The sequence below is a fragment of the Amblyraja radiata genome, chromosome 7 (assembly GCF_010909765.2).
Source record: "Amblyraja radiata isolate CabotCenter1 chromosome 7, sAmbRad1.1.pri, whole genome shotgun sequence".
In the NCBI taxonomy this organism is placed as follows: domain Eukaryota; kingdom Metazoa; phylum Chordata; class Chondrichthyes; order Rajiformes; family Rajidae; genus Amblyraja; species Amblyraja radiata.
The window spans coordinates 10,475,996-10,486,117 of record NC_045962.1 but is presented as its reverse complement, the minus strand read 5'-3'; the positions used below and the strand labels follow the sequence as shown (position 1 = coordinate 10,486,117).

Here is a 10,122-nt window from a genome sequence, read left to right as displayed (position 1 = left end):
TCTACATAGTCGAAGGAGGTCTTCTACATAGTCGAAGGAGGTCTTCTACATAGTCGAAGGAGGTCTTCAACATGACAATTTTTCAAACTATCCTAAACTCGCCAATTAGGTCGCCGCAGTGGGACAACCCCTTCACGATAAAACATCCTCCTCACATCCACCCTGTCAAGGTCATTCAGGATCTCAAGTGTTTCAGTGAATTCCCTTTCAATGCTTCTAAATTCCAGCCCGTACAAGCCTGTCTATCATTGCCTCAGAAAACAGTCCTCTGCATTGGGTATCAGTGCAGTAAATATTATTTGAACCGCATATTAAGATGCTTTTTAAAAAATGAAAGCCAATACTGTACACTGTATCCAGATGTGGTTTCTCTAATACCCTTGAGGACAGAAGCAAAACCTCCCTTCTATTTTTATCAATTCCTACAGCAAGAAACAATTAAACGCTAACTTCCATATTACTTCCATATTATAGGGTGGCGCAGCGGTAGTGTTGCTACCTTACAGCACCAGAGACCTGGGTTCGATCCTGACTACAGGTGCTGTATGTACGGAGTTTGTATGTTCTCCCCGTGACTGCGTGGGATTTCTCCGGGATCTCTGGTTTCGTCCCACACTCCAAAGACGTACAGGTTTATAGGTTAATTGGCTTGATATAATTGCAAATTGTCCCTAATGTGTGTAGGTTAGTGTTAGTGTGCAGGGATCGCTGGTCGGCACGGACTCAGTGGGCCGAAGGGCCTGTTTCTGCCCTGTATCTCCAAACTAAACTAAACTACTTGTAAACCTGCATACTAGCCTTTTGCAAATCATGCACACGTTCACCCAGATCCCTTTGCACCGCAGAACTTTGCAGTCTCTCACCATACAGATAATATGCTTCTCTCTCATTTCTCCTCCAAAATTTACTGTGATATATTTTCCTCCATTTCCCCCCACTTTCCACATATTTACCCACTCAGCTAGCCTATCCATATCCCTCTGTTTTCATCAATCTTGGTTTCCCGCCTATCTTTGTATCATCAGAAAACTTAGCCTCCTCGGGGCATTCGTCCAAGTCATTTATATAAATTGTAAAATGTTGAGACCACAGTGATCCCTATGGCACAACACTTGGCACACCACGTATTATATCTTGCCAACAAGAAAAGCATCCATTTATGCACTTTGCTTCCTGTTACTCAGCCAATTTTCTATCCACACCAATATGTTCTTGCGTATACCATGGGGTTTTATTTTCTGTAATAATCTTTCACGCAGCACCTTATCAAACGCCATCTGGAAGTATTAGACTATAAAATTCCCCTTTATCCACAGTATATATTACTTCTTCAAAGAGCTTCAGTAAATTGGTCAAACATTGATTTCTCTTTTTTATAAAACCAGGATGTCTTTGCCTAATTATCTTGAATTTTTTCTGAGCACCCTATTATATCATCTTTAATAAGAGCTTTTAACATTTTCCCAACAAGAGATTTCAAGTAGCTGAGCTATAGTTTCCTGCTTTTGGTCTCACAGTCATAGAATCAGGGTCTGAGGTTATGGGGAGAAGGCAGGAGAATGGGGTTAGGATGGAGAGATAGATCAGCCATGATTGAATGGCGGAGTAGACTTGATGGGCTGAATGGTATAATTCTGCTCCTATCACATGAACTTATAACTTATGAATGATATAGCACGGAGGTAGGCCTTTTGGCCCATCTCATCCATGCTGACCAAGGTGCCCCTTCTAGACTGGTCCCAATTTTCTGTGTTTTGCTCAGATCCCTCCAAACCTTTTTTTAATCAATGTACCTATCCAAATGTAATCAATATACCTATCCTAATTTGAGGAAGGACATTCTTGCTATTGAGTGAGTGCAGCGTAAGTTCACAAGGTTCATTCCCGGGATGGTGGGACTGTCATATGATGAAAGAATGGAGCGGCTGGGCTTGTATTCACTGGAATTTAGAAGGATGCGAGGGAATCTTATAGAAACATATAAAATTATTAAGGGATTGGACACGCTAGATGCGGGAAACATGGTCCCGATGTTGTGGGGGGGGGGAGGCGGATCCAGAACCAGGGGGCCACAGTTTAAAAATAAGGGGTAGGCCATTTAGAACTGAGATGAGGAAAAACCTTTGTGAATTTGTGGAATTCTCTGCCTCAGAAGGCAATGGAGTCCGATTCATTGGATGCATTCAAAACAGAGTTAGATAGAGGTCTTAGGGCTAGTGGAATCAAGGGATAGGGGGATAAGGCATGAACGGGGTACTGATTGTGGATGATCAGCCATAATCACATTGAATGGCGGTGCTGGCTCAAGGGGCCGAATGGCCTACTCCTGCACCTATTGTCTATGTATCTATGTAAATGGCTTTTAAATTTTGTTATTGTATCTGCCTCAACTACTTTCTTTGGTAGATCGTTCCATATTCCCACCATACATACCCTGTGTGAAAATGTGTCCCCTTAATTCTTTCTCTTCTCGCCTTAAACCTATGCTGTCTAGTTCTTAAAAAATACTCTGTGCATTCACTCTGTCTATTCCCCTCATAATTTTCTACACCTCATAATATCACTCCTCAACCTCCTGCTCTCCAAGGAATAAAGTCCTAGCCTGCCTAACCTCTCCTGAGGGACATGACTAGTCACAGGCCTCAAGTCGAATAAACAACCACCCACCTCCTTTCTACCACAAAGCTAATTCTGTATTCAGTTATCCAGATCTCCCCGGTTCTCATGCTATCGAACCTTTCAGAAGAGTCCACAACGTGGAACCTTATAAAAGGCCTTTCTGACTTCAAACAACACAATTAAATTTGTGAGACGTGGCTTCCATTGCACAAAACCATGCTGACTATCCCTAATCAACACCTGTCTTTCCAAATGAATGTATCTTATCCCTCAATCTCTTCGTTTGCTGAGTTAATGAGAATTATTTGCCACTTTACCTTCGTACTGGAATCTTCCCAGAAACTTGGGAACATAGGACCATCAAAACCAACACACTACCTCACTAATCACTTCTTTTAACACCCTAGGATGAAATTTACCAGTTCCAGAAGCATTTGTTCAATATCTCTGCCCTAATAATTATAGTTTTCCTATTTCATCTTTCCTTTTGATTCCTGACTTCAAGCTATTTCTGGATAGTGAAGAATGATGCAAAATAGTCAATGACTTTATCTGCTATCTTGGTTTCTTCATTATTAATTCCGCTGACTCACTTTCTAGACGAGTGATGCCTCATGTTAACTATTTTCCATCTGATATATTTATAGAAACTCTGGACTAACTGATTTTATATTTCTGGCTATCTTTGTCTCATACTCTAATTCTTCCTTTCTTATTAAAACACCTAGACTCTTCAACTCCCCATCAACTCTTTTAAGTCTAGACTTAAAACTTATTTATACTCTCGCCTTTCTTGAGTCCTCTGAGGGAGCGCAGTATTTATGTATTTATGTATGCATTGTTGATCTATGTACCACTGTTTGTAGCACGTTTGGTACCTGCACTAATGTAAAGCACTTTGGTCAACGAGAGTTGTGCTGTAGAATGTGCTATGGAAATAAAATTAACTTGACTTGACTAATCAATTCATGTTTTTTTCTAAATGTTCCAAACCGTTGATCTGCCACCCTTTATGCAATCATATCGTTCTACCAAATGTTATTTAACACTCTCAGCAAAAAACAAACTGCTGGAGAAACTCAGCGTGTCAGGAGGAAATGGACAGCAGGCATTACGGCTCGGGACCTTTCGTAGTAAACAACAATGAACAACGCTCTAACCTTCATAGAGTAGAGGATCGAGGCCTGATGCAATATGCACCAGAATTTTTATTTATATAATGCATGGCTTTTACCTGAGCCATAAATAGTTCAGGCTTCCATTGGCCATTTCTCCAGAATGTACATGGCTGCGTCCATGTCTGAATTTGCACTACACTCCCCTTGCCCATCAGCTTGTTATTCCAGGATTGCAGCTGCGACCTCTTATTATTGCTTAAGTAATCTCATTAGAGAAGTGCAGATCCTGTTAGGTATTAATTGGAAAATAATGAAATTGCTTTTAATGAGCTTTGTTTTTGTTTCACCGTTTATATCATCCCTGTTTATTGGTTCACAATCAGGAAACCTTGCCTTATTAAATTCATAATAACTTAGTCGATGGATTTTGGATATTTTCGAGGGGATGAAGCATGACAGTTTAAACCCTACTGCAATGTTCTTCCAGATTCAGCTTTCCAGTTAGCACCACACACAAAAAAACCTTTTCCTTGTGGTTTTATTTCTCCATGGTCAACTGTACATTTCTGGATCAACGGTGGTGACTTGCAGTGTTGGTGAGAGCTTGATTCAGTCTCATTCATTTTTATGGAGAAACGGATGTTGATTTTGCAAGGAAAATCAACTTGTTTTGACAATACCGGTAGTGAATAAGTTAGCAGTGTACAATGGGTGATCATGTTTCAACTGCCTCTTAGCGTACCTACCCGTTCTTTAATTCAATTATCTGGAATGAAACCCAACACCGGGTGGGCCATCAAGCATGCAATTGATGCAATGATGATTTAGCACAGCATCCCAGGCAAATTTCTAATCCTTGTGTTAAAGTCACTGATAGTAATAGAGTTATACAGTACAGAAACGCCCCTTCTGCCCACCACATCATGCCAACCTTTTTACCCATCTACACTATTCTCATTTGCCAGCATGAAGTCTGTCTCCTTCTATCTTTCCTGATATGCGTGCAAAGTTCTCTTAAATGTAGTGATAATGCCCGACTCCATTAAACCCTCTGGCAATGAGTTCCAGACATTAATCATTCTCAAACTAAGACACTTTGCCCTAAAATCCCCAATAATGTGTAAAGTTCGTGGTTACAGGATCGAGGGAGCTGGTTTGGCAACACTTTCATTATATCTGCAAGTGTGACCTTATCTTTTTTGGTCATCATCTGTCTCATTAATTCTCTGCCCACTCCGACTCCACTCTGAACTTCCATCTTTAGACTGGGCACACTACAGCAGTCCGGACTTAAAAATGGTCAACTATTTCTGGTTAATCATCCTCCTGAGCCATCCTTTGACTTTTACCAATATCATGTAATCCCTTCTCCCTCAAGGATGAGGTGTTCCTATTGTTATCGTGTTTCTTGCCCCTTCAGCTTCAAGCTTCACAGGTTTGGCCTCATTTTGCTTCCAGATCTGCTGAGAGATCATTGATCTGAAAAGCCAACTCGGTTTATCTCTCCACATGTGCAGCCTGACCTGCTGAGTATTTCCAGCATTTTGTTTCACTACTGCCTTCCTTGTTGTGGACATGGTACGCAAAGGAGATGAGTGGGGCAAATTGTTTTACGGAGAGATTGGTGGGCATTTGTTACACACCGCCAGCAGTGGTGGTGGAGGCAAATCCGATGGTGGTGATTACGAGGGTTTTAAATGTGCAGGGTACAGAGGGCTAGGGATCACCTGTAGGCAGAGGAGATCAACTTGGCATTGTATTCAGCAGTGGCAATGTGGCTGATGGATCTGTTCCTGTGCTGTACCTTTCTATGGTCTATAACACCAGTTATATCACCAGGAGAGATACGCATCTGTTAACTAATTCACCACAAATTTCATTTCCATTCATATAAAGTCTTTGACCTAGTGCTTGACACACAGTCTGGACCTGTTAAATCAGCATAAATGGACTTTCCCACCTGGATAGGTTCTGGGGACAGTTGGACAACATGTTGTAAACGTTCATTGTGATGGTGCCGTGATTCCTCCTCGTAGACGATATCCCTCTCGGCTTGAGGAAGGCTCAGGAAACGCAGGATAGTGCACAGGTTTTCCCACAGGGTTCTGTTCTCTGGAGTAGGGTTTTCCTTCCAGCGGAGCAGCTCACACAACCATCCCTGTGTACAAGGAAGACGGAGAAATGACATGAGCCCCTGGCTGGAAAAGTGAAATGGTCCATGTTCACAGTAAAGTACAAACCAGTCACCAAGCAAACATGTCAGCCAGCATTCATATCAAGAGGACCGCAATACAAAAACAGGGACGCAAGAGCGGAACTCGCTATCAAAACATGGAGGGGACGGGGGACACAATTATTTGGCGGCCACGCGCGCATGCGCTCACTCACACGCGCGCGAGGCTTCGGAGGCTCAATCGATCGCTAAATGCAGCTCAACTCTGCCTGTCTCACCGGGTTAACTACAGCGGCTACTCCGCGCTGGCCATATTTCCCGCAAGCCCATCCAGGGTGGTACGTTCACTTGGTGGGACAGGCAGAGTTGAGCTGGGTTTAGTGCTGTTTCTCTGCGCTGGCTGTGGGCCTGGGGATACAGCTCGCGTCTGACTCCCAACCTCTCTGGCCACCCGTGGGGGGGGGGGGGGGGCACTCGGGACAGCGCCGGAGACCCGGCCGTGATCCTGCCTGCGGTCTGTGGCACGTCTCCCTCCTCCAATCGCCGCGCTCTATCCTCAGTCCCACCCCCCCCCCCCCCACTCCTCCCTCCTCCAATCACCGCGCCCTCGATCATCAGTCCCACCCCCACTGCCTCGCGGAAAGCAGAGATTTTAAAATCGGGATCACAAAAACTTGGGGGGATGTCCCCCACCTCTCAAAACATGGGGGGGACGTGTCCCCTCTGGCCCCCCCCCCGGATTTTCCGCCCCTGCAGAGATGTAATGCTGAGGCTCTATAAGGCACTGATCAGGCCGAATACTTTGGAGTACTGTGAGCAAATTTGGGTCCCATATCGGAGGAATGATGTGCTGGCTCTGGAGAGGTCCAGAGGAGGTTTACAAGAATGATCCCACGAATGAGTGGGTTAGCATATGATGAGCGTTTATACAGCACTGGGCCTCTACTCGCTGGAGTTTAGAAGGTTGAGGGGGGACCTCATTGAAACATACAGAATAATGAAAGGCGTAGCTGGAGTAAATGTGGAAAGGATGTTACCGCGGGTGCGAGCGTATAAGACCAGAGGTCATAGTGCCAGAATTATAGGGCGCTCTTTTGGAAAGAAGATGAGGAGGAATTTCTCTAATCAGAGGGTAGTTAATCTGTGGAACTCATTGCCGCCGAAGGCTGTGGAGGTTAAGTCAGTGGATATTTTTAAGGCAGAGATACACCAATTCTTGATTAGAACGAGTGTCATGGGGAGAAGGCAGGAAAATGGAATTAGGAGGCAGAGATCAGCCTCCTAATCCCTATATACCCCAATAACCTGAATTTGTGAAATTGTAAAGTCAAATAATTGCTCTGTGCATCACAGATTTATAGCCAGGAATGGAAAAATGAATACTTTCAATAACAACTTACTGGGTAGAAAATGCATCAGAGTCTATGTGTAGACAAGTTTAGAAATTGCAGGGCAGAATAAAAATTGATCAATGAACCAGCTATTTAGTGTGAGGTCGGTGATCTGCTTATCAATATTTTAACAGATTGTCTGTAGTCCCAGATGAATCTGAAATGATGATTCCTTTTTAACAGGTAGACAAAACTGCTGGAGAAACTCAGCGGGTGTAGCAGCATCTATGGAGCGAAGGAAATAGGCAACGTTTCGGGCCGAAACCCTTCTTCAGACTGAAGAAGGGTTTCAGCCCTAAACGTTGCCTATTTCCTTCGCTCCATAGATGCTGCCGCACCTGCTGAGTTTCTCCAGCACTTTTGCATACCTTCGATTTTCCAGCATCTGCAGTTCCTTCTTGAACATTCCTTCTTAACAATTGGATGCAATTTAGATTTAGCTAGAAAGATGAAAGAGAAGTAGGTTTTGTTGCGTACAGTTTTGGTCTCCTAATCTGAGGAAAGACATTCTTGCCATAGAGGGAGTATAGAGAAGATTCACCAGACTGATTCCTGGGATGTCAGGACTTTCATATGAAGAAGGACAGGATAGACTCGGTTTGTACTCGCTAGAATTTAGAAGATTGAGGGGGGATCTTATAGAAACTTACAAAATTCTTAAGGGGTTGGACAGGCTAGATGCAGGAAGATTGTTCCTGATGTTGGGGAAGTCCAGAACAAGGGGTCACAGTTTAAGGATAAGGGGGAAATCTTTTAGGACCGAGATGAGGAAAACATTTTTCATACAGAGAGTGGTGAATCTGTGGAATTCTCTGCCACAGAAGGTAGTTGAGGCCAGTTGATTGGCTATATTTAAGAGGGAGTTAGATGTGGCCCTTGTGGCTAAAGGGATCAGGGGGTATGGAGAGAAGGCAGGTACAGGATACTGAGTTGGATGATCAGCCATGATCATATTGAATGGCGGTGCAGGCTTGAAGGGCCGAATGGCCTACTCCTGCACCCATTTTCTATATTTCTATGTTTCTGTAACAGGGCTGCCTCATCTTACAACGTAAATCTGATTGGGTGCAAAGTGAAGGCGGCCATTTGGAGGGTGTCCAACATGGTGACGTGACCATATTTTACAGGCAGGTTCAAAACAACCCAATTACTCCCCATCGCCTAAAGGTTGGGCATTTGTAGTTGCTGGCTCACACAATAGGCTTCCTTCTTTACTTATTGCTTCATTTATTGTGGCACAGCATCCCACATGAAAAAATTCATTGGTCCAAAAAGTCTGCGGAGCTTCCAGCCGCGGACAGCGCTGACTTTAACATCGCGGAGTCCTGGGATCCCTTTGCCGAGGGCCGCCAGTGTTGAATCTCCAGCTCGGCCTGTAGACTTCGGGAGCCGCGGTCTCCGGTAGGAAGCGGCCGATTCGGAACTCCAAGCCGCTGAAAATGTTCTTCCGTTCCGACGTCGGAGTTTCGATCATTTCGAACATTGGGCCGTCCGTAGCGGCGATTGCAGAGGGCTCGAGGCCCCGACCACGGGTGCACAAAGCGGAAGGAAGCTGACTGAACTTTATTGCCTTCCCTCACAGTGGGAAACGTTGATTCTACTGTGTGGGGGTGTTCATGTTAAATTCTATCGTGTGTTGTGTTCTTTTTATTCGTGTGGCTTTATGGTAACTCAAATTTCACTGTACCAATTGGTGCATGTGACAACAAATGTGAACTTGAACTTGAACTTGAACTTGAACTTTCTCTGCAAGTATTCGAGCCTATAAAGATTCAACTTTTATTTAAATGAGATGTTTATAAATCTCCTCTTTGCTTCACTTGCTTAGTTACAATGAGATAGTGATTAAGTGGCTTTAAAAGGTAGAAACAAGGAACTGCAGATGCTGGTTTACCAAGGAAAAATACAACTGGAGCAACTCAGAGGGTCAGGCAGCATCCCTGGAGAATATGGATGGGTGATATTTCGGGCAAGATCTTTTTTTAAAAAAAGCTTACGCACTGGCAACTAATCGTGCTGTTTTACTTAGAAACCTCCAACAAGTACGTTAAATATTTTGCACAGCATCTTAACAATATTTGCCGGTCCTAAACCAGCCTGATGATAAATTATCTGAATTGAGGTCCAAGTTTCAGCCCCACCAAAAGGTCTGTTGCAAATATGTCCTGAACCCACAGTAAATTATATTCATAATCACACAAAATTGTTGGAAAAAGAGCTCACCGTTCAGTCATTAAGCCTAATTCAATGAAACAAAGACTGAAATTAGGTCTTAATTTAGCTCTATTCACGAGTTATAGGAGTAGAATTAGGCCATTTGGCCCATGGAGTCTACTCCGACATTCAATCATGGCTGATCTCTGCCTCCTAATCCCACTTTCCTGCCTTCTCCACATAAACCTTGACACCCGATCTAATCAAGAATTTGTCTATCTCTGCCTTAAAGATATCCACTGATGACCTCCACAGCCCTCCGTGGTAATGAGTTCCACAGATTAACTACCCTTTGACAAAATAAGTTCCTCCTCACCTCCTTTCTGAAAGTGTACCCTTTAATTCTGAGCCTATGACTTCTGGTCCTAGACTCTCCCACCAACCTTCCTTGTTACTCTTTTAGAACCAGGAATTCCAATTCAGCATCTCAAGATGAGAGAGGTTCCAAATTCCCCCTCCCCTGTTTCCTCATGTTGCTCTTTAACGATCTGCCTCTAATCTTAAAATGGTGGCCACTTGTCCAGTGCTACTCGTGAGAGAGATTCGAGATTCAAGATTCAAGAGAGTTTATTGTCATGTGTCCCAGATAGGACAATGACATTCTTGC

General features: G+C 43.7%; 1 protein-coding gene across 2 annotated transcripts in view; it reads right to left on the bottom strand.

Moving 5' to 3' along the window:
• Window positions 1-10,122, bottom strand: part of satb2 (SATB homeobox 2) — a 189,013-nt gene that overhangs the window by 45,121 nt on the left and 133,770 nt on the right. For both annotated transcript variants that reach the window (XM_033023694.1, XM_033023695.1), the window contains one exon: window positions 5,698-5,895. In XM_033023694.1, the coding sequence (XP_032879585.1) occupies window positions 5,698-5,895 (198 nt within the window). The remainder of the gene's footprint in view (window positions 1-5,697; window positions 5,896-10,122) is intronic.